A 22,127-nucleotide genomic window follows, 5' to 3' on the forward strand; every position below is an offset into this window, starting at 1 on the left:
CCCCACCCCTGCGTTGAGCTGCCTCTGGGAATCAGCTGCCCGTAGCGGAAAATTTGCTTTTGTGTCAAAGCCAGTTTTGCTTGGAAAAGCTCTAACTAAGTGTGGCTGGTGATGAGTGCATGGAGCAGAGCGACGTTTAGGTGGGAAAACCCTCACGCTGCAGCCCCAAGGGATGGCTTCAGCTAGGGGAGAAGAAATAAAAAAACATTAGGTAAGAGCCTGAAGCAGTATCAGGACAGAAAAGAGTTAAAGAAGAGCAGAGAGGCAGGAGTTAATACCAAAATAAGCAAATCAGGGAAGGGTTACACAAGAAGAGGCAAAGGGCAAGAGGATGGGGAGGAACATGCCTCATGTTTCAGGCGTCCCCCGGGCTGGTCTCCGGCATCGCCTGCAAACCTCCATCCTGTGAGTAATCCTCCCCCATGTGAATGGATTGCACTGATTTCAGTGGGACCACTTGGCCGAGGGGAGGTGGGGGTGTCAAAAAAAAGAGGGAAAAAAAGGCCTTCGTGATGAGTAAGATTTACAGAATCAGGCTCTTGGAGGACAGGCTGCAGAGCACAGATCACGCCTCTGGACATCACACAAATAAATAGCGATGCTGCTGCTTCCTTCTATCATGAGGTAATGCCTCCACACAGCCTGTCCAAAGCTGCCGTGGTTATTTTTACAGCCGTATCTCTCTGAGGTGGTTACTCTCTCCTCAAGCTGGGCTCTTGCAAGGGCTCTGCAGCACGAGGACATTAACTGTGTCCCCATGGACACACGTGATGTGCCCAAGGTTACAGGGTAGAGAAGTGGCGGAGGAGCTGGGAATCAGAAACTCTTGGTCCAGGACCCCACCAGGACCAGGAGAAGCCCCTGGCTGATGGTAGATGGCTCCCTCCATGGTGGGTTAAATCATTTGTGGGTGCAGGGATGGGCTTTCTGCCACCAGTCCCCAACTCCTCGCTGTGGTGCGGGAGCCCACCAGCCTGGGGTGACTACATGGGCAGCAGCACGCCAGCTCCTGGGATGCTTGACCCGATTTTGGCTTTTCTACCTTCCAGAAAACTCTCCCCATCAGCAGCAACTCAACCCTCCCGACGAGGGGAGGCAGGAGGTGGTCTCAGCGGTGTCTGCAGATGTACATTCACAGTCCCTGTCCCAGAGGAACTGAATCAATGCCAGCAATTAGAAGCAATTAAAGGTAATTTGCAGTTCCCTGGCCAGTGCAAACACTCGGAGCCAGCAATTACAGGCTCTTCTCCTTCCCCAGCCATGGAGTAGCTGGGCTGCTGGTGGTTAATGCTGATTTTTCCCGTAGAGTTCAAATTCCTTCGAGCTGTAACCCTAAATTGAGGAAAGACCTCACTAGAGTCGCAAAAAGGGGTGTGATTGGTGCGAACACCCCTTTGGCATCCTCACTGCCTTTCTAACTGGCATCTTTTGATTCACAAAGTTCCACTCCCGGATTTCCCCAGGTGCAAACATTTGTCTGTCACCCACTGCAGGGTCTCAGCAGTCCCCTGCGCTGAGCAGAGACCACGAGGCAACCAGGCTGGGAAAACCTCACTGAAAGGAGGGCCATCTCTAGGGAAAATAAAGTGGAAAATATCTGAAATCCTCATGGTTGGCTTACAAGGATCACCCCATAGAGGAGGATGAAACGGTGCCTTGAGTGAGTTTGGAGAGGAGCAAACGGGAACGGAGCAAGAAAACGGCGTGTCTTTAGGTCACACAGCATCGAGGGGAAGGAAAATAACTGCTGTGATTTGGTCCTTTCAGAAAGTCTTTAAGGAAAATATTTAATAGGTGCCTGTGGCAGAGATGTCCAGGAATTTCTTGTGAAAGACAGTGATTTTGTGCTTAAAAACCTGACTGTGGAGAATAAAACAAGGAGCAGGAGCGCACGGGGAGGTTTTAGTGGGGAATGAGGGTAGCAGTGGGATGCCTCTTCCCACAAAAGCTGATTTTTTCTTGTCTAATAACCATGACCTGGAAAGCAGGGAGCGAAAAGCATTTCTAGGTGAGCACCTTCAGCTCAGCTGGTCTGAGCGTGAGGAGATAGCAGAGGTCTTCCACCAGCCCGACCCAAACTGGCTGGAATGGGTGAGGGGCTAGCAGAGAAAAACCAGAGCACAGCGGGAGGCGTAACTGGAAGGAGGGAACAGGATGGCTCATCCACGCTGAAGGGTCCCAATTAACCGCAGCCACTCCAGGAAAAGATCTAGGAGTCAATGAAACATCTGGCTGATTGCAACGGAGCTCAGAAGAGCAACGAGATAGTAGGTTGCGTGATGAAAAGGGGTAGAGAGTAACACTGAGTATAATATCACGACACTATAGAAATCAAGAGTGCGTCCTCAGCTGGGGAACGGGAGTGAAAGGCACGGAGAGGCACCCATCTGAGGGCGACGGAAAAGATTAGAGACGCCTTGCCAAGAGACGGTGGAGGGATGCCAAGCAACGCGCAGCACCGAGAAGGTCAGACAGGTGCTCCTCTTCACTGGTCCTTAAAACACAGGAACAAAGGGACATTCAAGGCGTGTAAAAAGGCAACCTTTTTCGACGATAAAAGGAAACGCTTCTTTGCACCGCACGTAATTAACTCGTAGAACTCATGCTACGAGACACCATGGCAAGGGCCCAACAGGATTAGATAGGGCTATGAATGAGAACATCTGTAGTTACATTAGCTGGGATTAATATATATACGGATATAAGCACTCCAAGCCAGCTACTAGCTGCCTGCAGTTAGGAAGAGATTTCCCCTGGGGGCACGCTATTGCAAAACAGCCTGTCCTCGAGTTTTATATCTCTGTCTGAAGCTTCCAAGGCAGGTCACTATTATATGCACGAATCTCCTGAGGCAGACCACGGTCTGTTCAAGCACAGGCAGAAACGGGGCCTTTCTGTGCTTGGGCTGAGATTTGGAACTGAAAAATGGACCCCAAAGCAAATCGTGGGGCTGTCCAGGAAAGGATGTGAAAGGAGAAGCGGTGGAGCTTGCTGAAGGTGTCCCTGTCCCACTGAAGACTGGCAGGTAGCACGATAAAAATGCAAATATTTCCCCCCTGCCCCGAATTTTGGTTGGAGGCATTCCCAGCTGCTAATCTCCACCCCACCACATGTGCTGAGATGTCAACAGAGGGACAAACCTCCAGGCTTAGCTCTGTTGGAGTGTGATCTCTTTTTTTTTTTAAGAAGGTACCTGAAAGGACCTGCATTTTTGAAGAGTTACCACCTTCCTTGGGAGGGTTTTGGAATGATGAAAAATTCATTTGTCGGGCCAACAGAGAAAAGTTTTTTTTCACCAGGTTTCTTCTTGTCACACTGTACCTGCCATGACAACGCTTTGCAGGGCCAAAAAAATCTAAAAAACTAAAAAATCTAAACCTAAAAGCCCAAAGCACAACTGAAATGCTTTACATTTCACCGTGCACTAAGCAGTAAAACAGCAGTGCCTCAAACTTGAAAAAAACCCACTTTAATTTGCAATAGTCATTGATGAAGGCTCCTGTACTGAGAAAGAACCTTCTTCAGGAAATACAGTTTCAAGTATGAATTGAAGTCCCACGCAGCCAATGTGCTTTAGGTTCGCATTTATATTTAACCATGCTTTTAAATGCTTTTCCAGAATCCTGGCCAAAATTGCCTCCTTTCGGTTGCTTTCCTTCTTTCCTCCAAAGACTTCAGCCAGAGTAAAAAAAATGCAGCTACAGAAGCTTTAAGCTGGTAAAAAATAATGCATCAAAATCAAGCTTCTCGTGTGGACGCTTTGATTTTGCAAATATTTTAAACAGGAAAATATCAAAAATTTGCCTGTTGCTTGAAGAGCAGAGCCTGTGTCATCCTGATGCAGCAAACATATTTCACTCAGTCTTATGTTTTAGTATTTAGAGGTATGGTTCAGGCATCGTTCCTTAAACGAGCTTTTTTGTAGTCGTAAATTTATTTTTTTTTCCTCCTCCACTGCCTTCACTAAATTGGGCACTTGAAATCCTGACTCCAGTGTACACATCTGCCTGGGGAGTGTGAGGCATGAGGAATTCCTGGGGTGGGTTGTCCCCCCGTAGCTGTAATCCACCTTGAAATCCACCCCAGCTTTGAAGCCATCCCAAAAACCTTACCTGGGCAGGCTTTAAAAATTATTATTATTATTATTAATAATAATTTTTAGCAGATTTGCTTTGGCTCCTTTGGGGAAATAATTCAAAACAAGTGGTCCTCCTTCCTTCACACACCTACACCGTTTATTCATCTATGGGTGAGGAGAGCTGTGAGACGGGAGAGGGTCCCGCAGGGATGGGCAAGACCACACTTAATAGCAGAGGATCGCCACCAAAGGTTGCAGGTCCTGCAAATCCCACAGATTTGTGTCACAGAGAAGAGAAAACATAATATTTAGTGTGTATCCACCCAGTCTGGCCCTGGCTAGTTTGCTAACCTGAACGAGAGGTTGAAATAGCTCTGTGTTAACTCTGAATACTAATAATGGCTTTAAATATTAACCGTTAACTGGTTTGCAACGAGATCGTCAGCTCGTCTGCGATATTGTGAACTGGATTTAGTTCTCCAAAGGATCATGTTCATGCCCAATGTCCCCCAGCACATTCTCTCGGAGATTTAAAAGTTCCTTGCCAGCAGAAAATGAATTCCCCCTTTTATCAGGCAAAGCCAAATAATCTCTTGGCGTTCCACCGTGTCCCTCCTCCCGCGCCGCTTCTCAGGACTCTCCCATTTCTCCCTCCTCAACTGGCACTCGGGGAAGCCAAGGGCTTTGGCGCCCTGTGGTTTGGGCCAAATTTCACAGATTAGACCTTGTCTTTGTCTTCTCCGTAACAAGTAACAGACGGGGCCCACAATGCCTCCACTGAGCAAGAGTCGCCGCTAATCCGGGGGGGGCTTTGAACCACGGTAATAAATCCACTTTTTGGGCAGGCGCACTATGGGGCAGGCATTAGTGATACAGACAATAAGACAATTATGGCAGCACTTTCCAAAATGCTCGGAAATCCTCCTGTTATAAAAAGAAAAAAAAAGTTGAAAAATTCCTCCCCCTGTCTCTGGGCTCCACCTTTCACGTGGAACTGGAGAGGCTGCCGGGGAGAGCTGTGGGGATGCTGAGACACCCAGGGGTGAAGCTTTGGGACTTCCTCCTCCCTGCTTTGCTGGGGTTTTGTCACGGAGGATGACGGCCCTTCTGCTTTTTCCATCAAAAAATGTCCAATCTGTTCAAAGCCCCCGGGGGCTGGCTCTGGCCAGGGAGAGAGGAGCTTCGTGGGACACAACCCCTGGGCATGGTGTCTTCACTGCTCTAGAGCAAAATAAGGCTCAACCTGCCTCGTGGGAGACATTGCATGAGAAAGAGTGGGTTCGAAACCACTTGTAGTGAGGAAAAAAGGAGAAAAAAGGTAAAGTTTTCTCCTCCTGATGCCTTTTTGGCCTGGCTCCTGAGGAAATGAGGTTCCTACAAGTGTATTCTCCCACTAATAATATTTCAGCCAAATCTGGCAGCGGAGCAAAAGTCTTGGGGATGATGAGGTTGCCACAAGCCTCACGAAATGAAGCAGTTGGGTAGATGAGAGGAGGTGATTTTTCTCTGATCTTATCACCAGGCACAGACAAACTTTTCTTTCTTCTTTTTTTCCTTCCTTTTTTATTCTCCCCTCCCCATTAAAGATCTTCTAAGCCAACTTCTGGAGCCTGTAGCAGACCAGAGAGACCTCCGGCGTGTGCACTTCATTTGGGATGCGGATGGAAGAGCCTCCCTCCTCCCTGCGATGCCTCTCCGCACTCTGCCAGCCCCTTGGGGTGGGACCTTCCAGCAGTGCTCTGTGCTCTCCCAGAGCATCAAGGTTTTGATCCCTGACTGTCTAAAATATATTCCACTGAAAGCCAATATCTGCTTAAATGCTGCTGTATTGTGGGAGATGGCCCTGATCATAAGCCAAGGAGAGAAGAAAGTCAATGATGAGTTTCTGGGAAGACCAGACAGCAGGATTTTACCCTCAGCCCAGTTAATTTCCCCCAAATCGGAGAACCAACACCAACACCGGAGCACTCGCAGGGTCAGAGACACAGAGAAGTGAAAAACATGATCGCTTCGCACATAACATCTGTGGTCCCTAACTTCATGTCCCAGCGTGTGGCATCACCCCGTGGGCTGGTGGGAGGTGAAGGAGCTGCCCCAAGCCAGGGGAAGGGGCTGTGTATGGCTCTGACATTCGATTGTTCCTCGCCAATAGCTCCTCGCATAGATCAGGCTTAATTAGAAAGTCCTTGGAACTGGAAGGCACGCGTGGAAGTGAGGCCAGGGTGAAGGTTGGCACATGGAGCCCCATCTGGCTTGAAACAATTAGAGAGTGTTGCAGTCGCTGGGTTTGCCACAGGAATATTCCACTGCTGCGATGCAGCAAACCCCACTCCAGCTCAGAACCACAGAATCACAGAATTGTTGAGGCTGGAAAAGCCCCCTGAAATCATCAAGTCGAGCCCATGACCCAACAGCCCCATACTTGCAAAGTAGCATCTGCTTCATTTGACATAGCTGCTCATATGTCATTAAAATCATGAATATTTAAAAGCTGGCATGGCCAGGTAGATATCTTGCACTGAGCTCAAGCCTTCACTAAAAAAATAAATTATTAAAAATCACTCCTTTTCCATGTTTTCACACAACAAACTCAAACCAGTTTAAATGTTTCTGTAATAATCACGTCCTTTCTTTGCTTTGGGGCCTTTCCAGCCCAAGAGGGTGAATGGTGCAGCTCTGCCCTGGGTCCTGCGGGTGCCATGGTGTTGGTGGCACTTGGTGGCGATGGCACTCAAGCCTCCTGGGCTGCCCTGGGACACTTCCATGCACCGACTCATGACAGCTTAAATCTGCATTTCTATAAATTTTCTTCAACTGGTTTGTGTGTCCCTGGGGGTTGTCGATGACAACTTTTAGATGTGGGAACCATAAATCAGTGCTCAGCACTTGGAATAATTAGAATATGAAGAATTATGGGGCTTCAGGAAAGGGGGTGACTAAAGCATAGCCACTAACAAATGCAGTATAGAAACAGAGCTAGAAAGTTGCTCTCACAGCAGTGGAAGAGCAAGCCCAGTGGAGAAAATCAAGTCTGCATTTGGCAGATCCATGCCTTGAAAGTTTGGACTTGCTCCCGTGATGTGATTTCTCAGAGGTAACCAAGCCTTGATACTAGAACTCGATCCAAGCCCTGCCAGCACGAGTTGGCTCATCTCTCATCTGTAACGGTAGATCCAGCTGGTCTTCAAAGAGGAAGAAAGGCAGAAAAGGAAAGGAAGGAGTTTGATAATTAAGGATGAATCCCTGGAGGGGAATTCATATAAATATTGCCTTGGACTTTGCCATGTGAAACCATAAATGAACTGGGCTAGAGATGGGCGATAAGATAAGGTTGCTCTAGGGAGAGGAGCATCTCTTTACGAGGAGATTCACCTCCTAAGGTGGACACCAAGCGTAGATCTCCTGCACTGAAGCCCAGCAGCCATGAGGTCCCTGCAGTGATGACACTCACTGCAGGTAAGGAAAGGTTGGGGACACGAGGCCTGCCGGGAGCCACCACTGATGTCCCTGCTGCCCCAGGGAGCCCTGGTTTAGGGGTTTCAGTCTTTGGGATGTGTTAACTGTGAGCCTGCCCACCCCCCCACCTAGCTGGGGACCATTGTGGCAGGGGACATCTCCAGTGCTGGAGGGATGTTGACCACAACTGAAACCTGCAGAGATGCACCATGGACAGACCGATCTTCCTGTCCTACGTTGGGACACGGCCCAGGGGACACCAACGGTGGGACACCAGTAGGGTGGCAGCAAGCCCGTCCTCAGACCCTGCCGCCTGGCCTAGGTTTTACCTCAGATGCCTCTTGCACCCCAACTTTTCAGTGGGGCTCCAGGCAGCAAGAAGAGGTTATACCTCCCCTGGTTTCAGCCTTGTGGGAATGAGCTCTCTGCTCTAAGGTGGTCACGCAGCTCCCTCTATAGTCAGTGGAGAGAGATGGGGTCTCGTCCCACTGTCCCTGTCACCAGGGGCTCTGCTCCCCTCTCCAGGCAGCACAAGGAGCTTTAGTCCCCCCTTAAATGTCTGCAGCTGGATAGAAAGAAAACCTGCATCTGCTCCTGCAAAATCAAGGGCCGGAGGCTGAACCCATGGAGATGGGAGCAAACGTCAAAGCCTCGAGCCTTTGTGGATACAAGCCTGGACGGGCAGGTAGGCTGGGAGTGCTTTTTTTTTTTCTTTTTTCTTTTCTACAAGCCATTTAATAATCCTCCAACGCAGATGGAAAAATCTGCCAGGCTCGGCACGGGCGTGGGGCTGCGAGAGCGCGGGGGAGGCAGGCGATCCCATTTTTTTCACCGAAACACGGAGTCCTAATGGACGTGACCTCTCCAGGTGCCAAATCCTGCCCTTCCACGAGGGGTTTGCACTGGCAGCCTCAGCGCAAGCCCATTCATAACACGTATCATTTGTCAGCTTTTCATCAAAAAAGTGTGCAAATCCTTTCCCCGAAGCGCGGAGCTGTTCTGCAGCCAGGCTGCAAAATCCTGCGGAGTCTCCGTTTCAACAGGATTACCTCAGTGCCAATAATCTGGCAAATATCAGGAGTGAATTTAATCAAAAGAACTAACACCAGGGGCCTGACTTACAGACAGAGGGGAGCGGACGGAGGCTTGCAGGACCCAGATGTGGAATTTCACTTGCAACATCATTTTGGAGCAGAGGGAAAGCAGAAGGAACGGGAAGCAGCGGTTTGGGAGCTTTTCACGCTCTTGCAAAGCGAGGCAAGAGGAACAGTTCGCCCTTGTTCTGAGTTTTAAAAGACGTTTAAAAGATGTATCTGGGGGTTTGTTGCTCCTCGGGACAACCCTCACACCTAAGGAGTGTGCGCAGGACCAGGGTTTTGATGTACGTGCCAGAGCAAAGGGCATCCTCCTGGGGAGCCCATCCATGGACCAGCACTAGATTCGTCCAGCCCGAGAAGCCCCGTCCGGGCAGAGATCACTTGTGCGGTCTGACCTCAAAACGCCAGGGGAGCCCGAGCCCTCGCTTGAGTAACCAGTGTCCCTGGGTTTGCCCGACCACCCACCCGCAACAGTCGCGGTCCCCCCCGGGCTCCCAGCTCCAGCCTGGCAGGCTCTGGCGCTCCCCCAGCGCTGCCACTTCTCGCAGTCGCCCTGCTCCATCTGTCATCGATTCCTTTGCATGTGGTTTGCAGACTTCGTGCCATGCTCTGCCTGTTGCCTGGCTCTGCGACGGGGCATCTCTGACCGCTGACAACTTTTTTTGCTTTTATCGTTAGTTTTTTGTGGGTTTTTCTTTGCAAGAAAACAACTGGAAGCAAACACCCAGGCAAGGAACGTGGCACGGCTGAATCACTTTTAACCATCAGGGTAAGAGTCATCCTTAAAGCCTGACTGCTCACGCCTTCACTTGCGCTGTTAAGACAACTTCAGATAATTGATCAAAAAGATAATTTAAAAAATTATTGCAGTTTTGGCTATTAGAAAACTGGACAGCCCTCCACCTGGGCAGGAGGGCACTGCCCAGCTCCACTTTCTGTTCATCTTTTGCTGCCTGAGCCTCACCTTGCGCCCTGCAGGGCATGCAAAAGTTTGCGGTGTTTTGTTTTCTGTCGAGTTAAAAAGAAAAAAAAAGAAAAAAGTGGACGTTGTGCAAACATTTCTGGAATGTGACTTTTTTACATGAATACCAAACCCGACCATTTAAAATAAAGCAAGTCACTCCTTTACGACTTTCTGCCTCTGGATGCATTATGGATTGAGGTACGTAACCGAGTGCATAGGATGGAGCGAGAAATGGGAAACACAAGTGGAGAGCGAAGGCAATTTAGCTGGATGTGTCTGTTAGACTGAATTAATGAAGCTGAATTAATACAGAAATCTCTTTGGCAGCTTTTTTGCGTTTGCTGCAAGTTTCCCGGAGCTCACGCATGCTTCCCGGGGTGGTTAAGTGCTTCCTCGGCAGCTCTCCGCCGCTCACCGGGGCTCAATTATCTGCATTTGTTTAATTGAGTTACGAGTACGGAGCGAAGCGATGGTTGGAAGAATCAAATCTTACAGAGAAAACAATCTGCTGGGTGAGATGAGACAGTGGGCAGTCGTCAGGGAGGCAGCGGATGCCACAGGATGGTTAATTCCTTAATTCTGAACGCGTCGGGTTGAGATGAGGCTCTGGGAGAGCTTTGCCCATCAGCAGATGGAGAGATGATAAATTAATATTGTTATCAATGGAGAAACAGCGGGAGCCGTTAGGTGGTAGGGTTTGTTTTTTAAAAATGCCTGTTTGCAACTTTGGAACAGTCCCTGACTGAAGGAAGAAAAGTAGAGAGGATGTAAAATCCCCTGTGCCATAAACAGAGCTCAGGAAAATGAGTTTTCAAAGGAATGCCTTTGCTGTAGGAAACTTCATTTCGCCCGCTTTTGTATAGGACGGTGGATTACGCCAACAATAAACCATTCCAACTACTGTGAAATCGTGCTAATAGCCTGCGAGTCGGGGAGCTGTTCATGCACCAGCATATTTATTACATACCTTTGTATCTGTTAGCTCCAATGGCCACATTTTTGTTATAAACCGTGGGGGGCTGGAGAACTATTTAAATTTGGCCATCTCAGATTTCAAGAGCAGGAGCGGCTGGAGAAGGCAGGGGGATGAGAGAGGGACAATTGCAAAGAGCATTTAATAGAGCAAAGGACCCAGCGACTGGGGAATTCAGCGTGAAAACATCGCGGAGGCCAGCACGCATCTTCCAGGGTGTCCACTTGGGGAAACTGAGGCACAACATGGCTCTGAGGTTTCCCACCTACGGGCATCACCCAGCTGTGGTTTTTGGGTAAGACCACAGCGCTGTCAGCCACGGAGAGGGCAATGAGAGTGAGAGGCCAGGGGACAGCCCAGATACACCGGCAGGAGACGGGGAGCAGGCTGCCTGGCTGGGGAGGGGAGCTGGGAAAAGCAGAAGCAAGGCAAGTCCTGGGAAATGCGTCAGAGAGGGTTAAGCGTGGCCATCACTGCCAACACAGGGCAGGGGTTGCCCTTTCCCGGGACTGAAAAGCTGGGGATGGGCAGGGGATGGGATACACCCTTCCTGCCAGGTGAGCATCCCTCCTGCTCCCCATCCTTAGGGACCGGGATCCCTGCGGAGGCACAGTGACCCTGTACCTGGGAAAAAACCCTCCTGTTCCCCACATCTCACCACATCCCCTAAAACGCCCACGCTGGGCAATAAACCAGAGCCCTGGTAAGGATTGAACTGTGCCTGAGGAGGGATAGGAATGTCTTCTGCTCCCCCAGCAGCCCAACACCTTTTCTAGGGAGCAAGAAGATAAATGAGAATCAGGCTCTGGACACCAGCGAGCAAGCCGCTGCCCAGAGGTGACGGATGCCTGGCTGCATCGCTCGCAGAGAGCCCACGCCTTCACAATTTCTTTTTGTTTGCCTCAACCTAATGCACTGTTACTTCAGCTGTGATCCGGCCATGAAAGCAGAAATATGAACTTTATTACGACACGTATCCACTCAGGACCGGGGAGTGAGGCGCGGGCGCGCATGGGGGTCCGGCCAGGATGCCGGGTGTTGGGGCTGCCGTGGAAGTGGCTCAGTCCCCACCCCTGCATCCCTGTTTTCTGGGTCCTTGGATCCTGAAACAGCAGCTCCTCTCCCCGCCAGAGCCACGGGCTGGGTTTGCATCCCACCAGCCCACACCGCGGCTGAAGCTGCAGCTTGTTAAGCAGCCTCAGCACAGGATGGATCAAAAACCTCTCACTGAAATAGTTTTTACAAGGTGAATAAAGAGGGAGTGGGGCAAGCTAAAGAAGCGATTTCTTTTTCTGCTTTGTCAAGAAGTGTCTGTTTTAAAAAAGCAGGAAAACAAAACCAAACCCCAAAACACAAACCAACTCATGGAGAAGCATTTTCATTAAAAAACTGGAAATGCTGAACACCCAAAGCTTTCCTGCCAAAACTACCCAGCCCTGGCCAAAAAGCTTTCCATTTCTTGTTGAAATGAGTCTTTAGAGGAAAGAGCTGAAGCTTTCTGTGGGAAATCCCAGCACCTTCTAATCTGGCTTTTGAATGTGTTCTTGATCCCTTTAGCTGCGTCTCAGGTTCGGGATTTATATCTCTTCCAGCAGACAGTTGAGAGTTAAAAAAGTTCATTTTCAGGATATGTTCTTATGGCTGTGCTCGCCTCAGCCCCCCTCACCTTCATGTCCGTTGCAGCAGAAACCTCAAAAAAATCCATTTGCTGAGTTCAAAATCAAATTGTTTCCCATTTTACTCTTCTTGACTTGTCCTGAGGAGTGAAATGTTTTGCGGGTGGGTTAAGCGCTGCTGGGGACCGCGGTGGAGGGTGGGAGCAGGAGGAGGAGGCTGATTTATAGGTGCTACATCTAATCCTGTACCTCAGAACCTTTGCAACTCTGCTTTTACATGTGTGATGATCAAGGGAGCTGTGGCTCTCGGAGCAGGTGAAGCATGATTTGTAAGTGACAAAACCTGAAATAATTTAAAGACATCCTCAGCAGTGAGGACTTTTTGTATTTCTGTGGCTTCTTCCTCACTGGGAAGCTGTGGAGACCACGGAGACAGGTAATGGCAGAGAATGAGAAAAGTCATTTCAAGGTCTTGGATTGGGAGAGGGAGGAGTTCAAGGGGAGCTGTGGAAGCAGGAACGGCAGGAAGGGGTCAGAGCAGAAGGAGCCACGTGGCCCCGGCCATCCCACCCCCCCAAAAAAAGTACCTTTGCAGGCTTTGCGGTGGGAGATGGGCTTGCTGAGGTCCCGGTAGAAGCCCTCCTTGCAGTAGTGGCAGTGCCGCCCCGCGGTGTTGTGCCGGCAGTTGAGGCAGACTCCTCCGCTCTTGCGTCCCGACAGCTTGTAGAGCTCCATGTTGAAGCGACACCGTCGGGCGTGGAGGTTGCAGTTGCAGGCTGCGAGAAGCAAAGAGCAGAGACCATTAGCATCCGAGCCCTGACACCCCGGTGCCAACCCCGTGGGGCTGGGCACCCTCGAGGTCCTGCCCGGGGAGCCCCGCTGCAGCAGGAGTGTCATGGGATGGGATGCTCTGGTGACACCTCTGGCTATGGGGAACCAGCTGCTAACTCACATCCCTCCTTGACCTGTGCTAGGTGCTGAGTCCAGCTTTTGGAGGGGAAGCTGAGGTCACTGACACCTCGTATCACCATCATGACGTGCATAAAAAACGCCTTTTGCCTCACTCTTAACGTGAATTAAAAGCCGGCTGCAGGCGGGGAGCCCATCTGTGGTCAGAAAAGGGCAACGCACAACCCCCCGGCTGCTCCTCCAGCTTTGCTGCAAGTGCTGAGTTTCCCAGTATTCCCACTCTCACCAGTCTCAACACACACACGCGTTGGAGCTCCACATGTGATTTCAAGTCCTTCCTAGCCAGCTTCTTCCCCAGCTTTGCTTCCTGTGCTTGCACAAGGCTCGGTTACACATCTGCAGCCTGGAACACACCGATAAAACCTCGCCTCTGCCTCCGCGCCTCTCATCCCACTCCTGGGACCGGGCCAGCTCAACTCCCAGTGAGTCAAATACCAAAAATTCCCCCCCCTTCAGATTTGATTGCACGTGCTTGTGACTGAACCTGCCAGGAGATGTCCAAATTTCTCCACCATATGCAGCCTAATGTCAACACAGGGGCTATTTTACCAGGGGCCCTTTGCAAAGGACAACTGAAAGACTTCAAAAGCTCGACCCCTCGCCTGCCTCTCCCCAGAGCTGTCAGGGGAACATCAAGAGGCGGTTGCCGGGGCTCTGGGCTTTGCCGAGAATTTTATAGCTTGTTTTCTTTTCCCTTTGCTTTTATTTGCTCTTCACCCCTGAACAATGCATCTGTGCAATGCCAACCCACAGCTGGGCCTCTCGGCTCGGCACGAAGGTGTCACGGCTCTGGGCTTGTCACCTTCCTTTAGAGCGGAGACGTCTTAATCCCTCATTCCTTCCTGTTTACCTTATGGTGCTTGCCCAGGACAAAAGACGTGCTATATTTGCTTAATTATCAAATTTCAGCCCAGAAAATTACAGCGCAGTTCCGGATTATTTATTGGGAACAATCACCAGCTAACTCAAGATGCGAAAGCAAAGGGGAGAGCAAAATGCCCCGGACACGTCCGAGCAGCAGGATGGAGACTGTTCCCTCCGTGCTCTGCAACCTGAATTCCTCTGGTTGACGTGGTGAGGCCCAACCTCACGACCCCACCAAAGGCTGGCAGAGCAGGAGAAGCAGCCACCCACGGGCTAATGGTGAGAAGAGTGGCCCGGGAGCGATTTGCCGGCTGTGACGAAGCCAGATTCCCGACGCCGAGCGGGGCCACGGCTTTGAACTGCGCTTCGCCTCTCCTCAGACGAGCCCACCAGCCTGTGGGTGCATTTGTCATCTCCCAAAGCAGGAGATGACCATCAAGGAGACCAGAGGCACAGCTCCTGCATGCAGAGGGAATTGCTGCTTCTAAGATCCAGCCGGTCCCACGGACACATCTGCTGACGCCTGCAAGCGCACTGGAACAGCCCATTTGCATCTAAAAGAAGCGCAGGAGTGTTCACTGGGTGCTTCCCCCCTCCTCCCCCGTAGGTTTTTCCGCTTCTAGAGGCGATGCTCACCCTGTAGAACGCGTGAGATTTTGGGGAACGGGTGGGATTTTTCAAGTCCCAATCCTCTTTTTACATAGAAGTAACGAAGAGGCTGAGATTAAACCCTTTCCATGGGCGTGTAGGAAGCACAGGGCTGAGGGGCAGAGCTGTCCTTCAGGCGTGGACCAGCTGAGAGAGAGGCACACCAGGGCTGCCACATGAAGGATGCCCTCTTGGCGATAGCTAACCACCAAGGCTACACCTGTAGCGAAGGCACGGCCTCTGGACTCAGCTCAAGTAGTGGAAAAAAGATATTTAAGACCCTCAGACTGAGGGTCTGTCACTGCTGCTGTAGCCTGTGACCATGCAGGCACATCCCATCATCCAAAGCACTGAGGCAGTTCTGCCCTTGGTGCGACAAACCACAGGATTTAGTCCCTGCTGACCAACATAAGGAGGCATTTCTCCAGGGGGTGGCACGGCCTCACAGAAGACGGAGTTCTTCCTCGAAGCTGGCAGAAACGCGTGTTTTCCAAAGAGCATGAAAGCTCACCTCCTCCTAAAACTTGTATTTTAGGAGGGCTGAACTTGGTACTTGAGTATTTTGCAAGATTGCATTGGCAAATCCCTTTTACAAATTCAAAGCTGAGCCCACCCGAAGAGTGAGTGAAAATCTTTGCATTTCTTTGTGTTGCTTGATAAGCAGAAATGTTTTTGCAAAGCCAGGAAAGCAAAACTCCTGGGATTTTCTCAAGATCTTTGCAAATATTTCTGCTGCTCTCACCAGGGCAGAGCTGTGTGGGAATGTAGAGGAATAAGAGGAGTGTGCGGAGCTGCTCAGAGGCTTGCTCCTGGGATCAGTTTTACATTGGTCTTCCAGGGATGGCAAAATCCAGCGTTTGAAGAAGCAAAGAAGCTGAACCTCCCAAGAAGCTGCAAGGAGCTCCTGAAAACCGCTGTCCTCATCCACAGCAAATGACTTAAAGACTGTGTGTGCCTCGGGGTATAAACCCTTTCAGGAGGGAGTGAACGGGCTGGGAGAAGATGTGGGCTGGTCAATCCTCTCTCCAAGCCCAGAGCTCCTGCACTTGCCCTGCCTGTGGACAACCCGCAAGCACCACAAGCAAACGGGGAGTGACGGCCACCCCCCCACAGTGACCTCTCAGCATTTTTGGCTACGTCAGCTTAGCCTTGGCTCTGTCCCCTCTTCCACCTGCACTCCCAGGGCACTGAGGACATCTGCTGAGCACTGACTGCCTCCTAACCTCATGCACACGGGTGCTTTTCCACCATGCGCCCCCTCCCAATCCACCTGTTTGTGCAGATAGAAGGGGCCAAATTGAGCCAAGGAGAGCAGTTTTAATTAAAGTTACTGTCTCCTGTGCTCACCCTGAGTGTCTGGGTCCTGAGTGGCCAATGCTATGCGCAGTTGGCCACCAGCCAGGGCTAGCTAGCAGCTCCATCTGTACCCTGATGTGTTTGCAGATGCCCAGTGGAAGAGGCTTGGTCTGACTGGAGGAAAAAATAGCCATCCTAATTCTTCCTGACCATTGAGCATAGGGACGGAAGAATCAAGGCAATGCAATAAATGACCCGTCTAGGTGTCAGAAAGCCCTTGCTAGGGGCAAGGCTGGGACACGTCCTGATGGGATCCACCACGTTGGTGCTACAGCCTCAGAGAAAACCAGCGGTGGGGGCCTGGAGATGCTGAGTGTGGGCAATGCCTGGGCACACTGTTCTGGCTGGAAGTCATCCACCAGGACCAACAGGGACCCAGCAGCAGGTCCTAGTGCTTTTGCATCCTGGCTCCAAGTCTGTGTGTAGTCCCCGGGTGCCGGGGACAGGGTGTGCGGCTCACCCAGCCACATTTTCCTTTGCTGAGGAAACGCGGCTCCCCCCACCCTTTCCCTCGGCCCGACGGTTAATCCCCTGCTGCGCTAAAGCATTTTGCCTCGTTCCTAACATGAACTGGCCTGGCTTTAATTTCCAGCCAGTGCTTCTTAGTTTGAATTTCCCTGCCACAGTAAGCGGCTCTTTAGCAACCCATCTTTTCTTTCTATGAACTCCCCAGCCTGCTGTAATAAAAATCACCTCCCAATGTTGGCATCACCTACGCTCCCCATGCTTTGCTTTTCACGTGGTGGAGAAGACACCCCTGCACAGGCTGCAGACCCAGCTATGGGCAAAACGTGAGCCAGGTGCTGAGACCGCTCCGATGAAAGGTTTTGGCTTCAGCTGCTCGACTAAGCTCAGTGCTGCTGTCTCCTGCTCTCTTCCTTCTTTTGTTTTGCCAAAGACCTCACAAGCCTTTTGTTCGATGGTTTTATTGCACACAGATGTGCAGGGCTTCATCAAAAGGTCTCTACCTGGGCCGCCAGACTGATATGAATAACCAGATAGCACTTAAATGCAGATGTTCGGAAACCTGGAGAAAGGTCAGAGCAGAAAAGAGGAAAGCTGTGGTTTGGAGCTGGGGGAAGAAATTACAGTGGAAGCATCCCCACATTAAAAAAAAGTGCCTTGGTCAAATGAATCCATCAAAGAAGGTCAAGGTGGGCAGGTTTTTCCATTTGGGAGAGGGAAAGGAGATACGTGAATGGGAGGTGCAGGCTGGAGCTGTGTGGTGGGAGCTGTGGTTGTGGTCTTTTGTGGTGCTGCTGTGTCCCCTGGGTCCCACTTCCCAGCGCCCTGCGTCTCCCAGGACGCATTCCTCTCCACGGTTTTCATTCAGCAATGACAATGCTGCCTTTTCAAAAGACCCCACCCTTCCAAAACTTATATTTTGGCAATTTCCAAAATGCAAATTGCTTTTTAAACAAACGAAAACCCCAGAACATTTTGTTTTAATTTTTGCAAACAATAATTCGAGGGAGGGGGGGGAAGGGAATGGGGAGGATGGGAGAAGCCAGAGGCTGAAAGCAATCTCTAAATTTGACTTGAATTTATGAATAGTCTTAGTCTCCTTAAAATTGTCCTTTTCCCAGATAAGGGTTTTTTTGCCAGAAAATTACTAGCTCAGCCTGAGCTGTTATTTCTCTTCCGCAGGAGCAAGTCTCACGTGCATCGTCCTGGCCGCTGAGAGGGACACCCTGCCTGTGCCCGTCTGGGAAGGGGCTTTGCTCCCAGGGGACAACGGAGATGGAGCAGCCAGAGCCAGTAGGGACCTGTCTGCTTGCTGGACTGAGAGGTGAAGAGAAAGCTCCTACGGAGACAGCGGGAGGGTCCCCTACAGCATCGTGTGCCTTCAAGCCCGCTGCTGCCTTGTTTGAAGTTTTGGAGCAGCCGGGAGTGAACCTGGAGCCACTGGATGAGCTTCCACACTGCTGGATGCCACTAGACACCCTGGTCCAGTGTGAGCGGCCCCCGGGGCTGTGCCCAGTGGGTGATCCTGGGCAGTGTGACCCTGGCAGGGATGTCTCCTGGGGGACACAGATGCTACTCAAGCTGAGGAGGGGATTTCTGTCCGTGCTTGCTGCAGCAAAACAGTGAAGCATGGGTGAACACCGGTGGGGAAGTCTTGCATGGTGCGGCCACCATGGATGACTCCGGGAGTTTGGAACCATCAGGACTGAGCGGCCGGATCCAGCTCTGCTGGCTCAGTGCCACCCACCACAGACCCAGGTGGCTGACACCAAACGAAAACTTCTGCTCGGGAAAATCCACCCGCGTGCGCTGTTAAGCCTCAGTAAAGGCTGAGGATCGGAAATTGGGTTTGGTTTGCTCCAGCTAATCCGCCAAAGGGGAAACCCATCAGGACGTTGTGGCTGTGAGGGGGAGACGCAGGGTCGGCACCAGGCTCCGGGTTTTCCTGAGAGTCAGAACGAAAAGACAGAGGAAAGTGTGTGGACGCACCATGAAATATGCAGCTCTGGCTGGCATCGCCTGCGAAACCGGAGCCACAAACTTGGCGTGCAGCAAAAACAAGCGTACACTGGTTACAGGGGGAAGGAAAGCCCCATCCTTACTGATGCAACCCCCACTGCTGGGGCTGAAGGCTTTTTTGGGCAGTTCCTCACACTCTGACCTGCTACCAGCGAGACCAAACATCTCTCATCCCTCTCCACCCCTGAGAAACTCTGAAAGTGAGGAAAGGACAAACTGCAAATGTACGTGAAGCAAGAGAGACGGGTCCTGGGGAGAAAAACACTGAGAAAATCTTCCTGGTGGCACAAAAAGGGGTTGAGCAACAGAAGACTTCTCCACACATGAAAAACCTGAGGAATTACAATTCTGCAGCAAAGTTCTAGAGGAGTTGGCATTGAAGTGGCTCGGTACCTCTGCAGGGATGCTGCACACCCCTAGTGCCCTTCGCTTCCCACTTTGCCCAGTTCCCAAATCCCTTGCGTGCCCCAGGGACTGGGAAGCCCTGGAGATGTCCCTCTGTCAACATTGGTTCTGCAAAGTGTAATAAAGCTCTGCAATTATGAAGCCCAAGTTAGTAACAGCAAAATTTATGCCTTTCTGAGATTCACAATGATAAGACCCTAGTTTTCTTTTATGTCAAAAATTGCCAGACTCACTGTTTGGGCTGAAATATTTGAGACCAAGTGTCTGACTCAGGCTGAATATTTCTGGAAAAGCTCCTGCTAAAATGATTCAGCTGCTAATGAGAAACAAGGCTAGTGAAAAATACAGCGTTGTGCCAATGTTAACAAATTTGGGGATTTCTTTCCTTAAAGAAAATCTATTGCCCTTACATTTGAAGCCAAGGCTTAAAAAGGAAAACATTGCTCCCTGGTAGAGATGTGTCTTTTACTGTCTCTAAGAAGAACTGCTCAAGCTTGGCCAAGTTTTGAAGTCACTGAAAAACAGGGCACACGTTCAGTTGAAGCTGATGAAGTTTTACAGCTAAATACCCCGAAGATCTGATTTTCACTGGCCAAACCGTGCCTGTAGAGAAAGGGCAGTAGATGCTTGTCCTGCTGGTGGACTCTTCGGTACTGAGTATGGCAGTGCCAACACTCCTGTCTTCAGTGTGAGGTCCACCTCCATGCATCAGAGCTCTCCAACAACGACGGCCATCATCAGGCTCGTCATCAGGATGGGTGAACTTTCAGCAGATGCTAGCGAGCGGATAGGAGAAGTAAATGCTAAACAGCACAACTTGATGGATTCAGCCCATGAATGTGGGGTAAATCAGGCATGTCCATGGTAAACCAGTTGTCCATCAGCACTTGCAGCCAGCTCAAGTACAGGCCATCGAAAACAGGCAGGAAATAGCTCGGCAAAGCCAGTAACCAATACGTGGTCCTTGCCATGTGGTTTTGAGAACAGATATGGGGAGAAAGTCCGGAGCTGCTCATAGGTCAAACCCAAAAGAAGAAAGAACAAGTCCCATCAGATCAGCTACTGAGGGCTACTTCGTCGGCACAATTATCAACTTTTCTTCAGTACCGTGAGACCAAAACTCTTCCCAATAGCACAAGACCTCTTTGGAGAGCACCCAGCAGCTGCTGCAAACCAGGTGTGGCAGCTGCCTGCCCGCCCCTCCAGCCCCCCACACAATGGATGCTGGTTCCAACAGCGACAGACACTGCTCACGACGTAACCTGTGGCATGAACCTGACTGTGGTCTGATAAATGTTTTTTGTTTTTCGGTTTTAAATTTCAGGAAGGGGGATATTTTCATCACTGTTTCCACATTTATTAGTTCCAGACTGGACTGGAGCACCGAAACCTCACTAGGTATTTCTTGGCTGTCCACATGGCATTTCTGCCCCGCAGGAAGCATCAGAGGAGCAAGACTTACTCCCGGGAGATTTACAGCTCTGAGATGTTCAGATTATGAGCCAGATTTTAACAGTCTCTGAGTGGTGGAGATCTCCCCGTCGCTAGCCAGCACACGTGGCAACCAGCTGCTCGCAGCTGGCCAGGTCCCACTGGTTTGTGTATTCCTGCCTTGCACCCTCGGGGAGGTCTCCAGTGACCTGGCATGGCTTCTTCAAAGCCACCAGGCAGCTGACTGTCTATCAACAGGCAATGAGGATGGGTGAGACACCTGTGAGGCTGTTGCGCTGCATTGAAATGCCGAGATTTGTGGCGGCCTCTCACCCAAGGCATTTTATCCCAAGACAAAAGCAGTCTTACTCAATACAGGATGCAAACCACAAAGCAAGCCAGGCCCTGGTGCAGCCCACACAGTTCTACTCAAAGTGCCTGGAAATGGGCTGCAAATTGCCCTCACTTCCTCCAGAGAGCATGCTGCTCTTCAGCAGAGATTGGAGTGGAGTCTTCCATCTACAGAAACTTGGAAAGCTGTCTGGAGATGAGGGCTTCTAGTCTACACAGACATAATCTACTGCTCGACTAACCTGATCTGCTTCTACCACAAGGTGACCAGCTGAGTGGATGAGACCATGGCCACTGCCCTTGAGCTTCAAGAGAAGAAGGGATGGGATCATTCAGCGTATGCAGCTGTCCTTGTCCAAACAAGGACCCAAACACCAAGAGCATCCAGGCCTGTATCAGAAAAAGTGTGGCCGGCAGACCAGGGCAGGGATTGTCCCCCTGTACTCGGTGCTGGTGAGGACACAGCTTGAACACTGTGTTTACTTTTGGAGTTCCCACAACAAGGACACTGAGGTGCTGGAGCGGATCCAGAGAAGGGCAATGAAACTGGTGAAGGGTCTGGAAGAATCTGGTGAAAAAGTCAGACATGGAGTAGCTGAGGGAACTGGGATTGAACTACCCAGTTGGAGAAGAGGTGGCTCTCTACAACTACCTGAAAGGAGGTTGTAGCAAGGGGAGGCTTGGACACTTCTCCAGAGGAACAAGTGATAGGACAAGAGGAAACCACCTCAAATTGCAGTTTAGATTGGATACTGGGAACAATTTCTTCATGGAAATGTTTGTTAAGCCTTGGAACAAGCTGCCCAGGGCAGTGGTGCAGTCACCAACCCTGGAGGTATTTAAAACACATGTAGATGAGGTGCTCAGGGACATGGTTTAGTGGTGGGCTTGGCAGTGTCAGGTTAACAGTTGAACTCGATGATCTCTTTTCCCTTATGATTCATTTTCCCTAAATGATTCTATGATCATGAATCTCTGAAATGAATTGTTTATGTCCTGTTATTCATCTAGATGCCGTCTGAAGGCAGGAGCTAATGAGACAGTTCACCTGAGAACCTACGAGTTATCAGAGAAAGCACACAGCCACCAGCCCCTGCCCCCCGAGGTGCTCCTTATGTGTTGATGTTGATTTAGAATCCAGGGGAATCCACTTGGGAACAATTTACCCACTTAGGCTCTGACCTTGTGGTTTCCCTCTTATCTGGCACAGATCTCAGCAGCAGCTTTTCTCCGGTCGCTGCGGGGGCTGAGGTACTTTGCAAGAGGACCTTTCTGCACACCGTGGCCACATCTCCACACCATGGTGTGGTGAAAGGTCCTCTTGCAAAGTAACCATTACCTCCTACCTGTCCAGTCGGCTAACCCCAACGGGCAGGTAGGAGCCGGTGCAGGTTGAGCAGATGTTTTTGAGGTGCCAAAATCAGCATCCTAGTCT

The 22,127-nt window shown here is 50.6% G+C and overlaps 1 protein-coding gene across 1 annotated transcript in view; it reads right to left on the reverse strand.

Moving 5' to 3' along the window:
- LOC104271901 (netrin-1-like) overlaps positions 1 to 13,215 on the reverse strand; it is a gene marked incomplete at its 3' end in the record, with an annotated part of 18,203 nt that extends 4,988 nt beyond the window's left edge. Inside the window, exons 1-2 of the mRNA XM_009866729.1 lie at positions 13,137 to 13,215; positions 12,772 to 12,960 (exon numbers count right to left, since the gene is read on the reverse strand). Coding sequence (XP_009865031.1) covers positions 12,772 to 12,960; positions 13,137 to 13,215 — 268 coding nt within the window. The remainder of the gene's footprint in view (positions 1 to 12,771; positions 12,961 to 13,136) is intronic.
- Between the last annotated feature and the right edge of the window lie 8,912 nt (positions 13,216 to 22,127).

Source organism: Apaloderma vittatum, unplaced genomic scaffold (assembly GCF_000703405.1).
Source record: "Apaloderma vittatum isolate BGI_N311 unplaced genomic scaffold, ASM70340v1 scaffold16470, whole genome shotgun sequence".
In the NCBI taxonomy this organism is placed as follows: Eukaryota; Metazoa; Chordata; class Aves; order Trogoniformes; family Trogonidae; genus Apaloderma; species Apaloderma vittatum.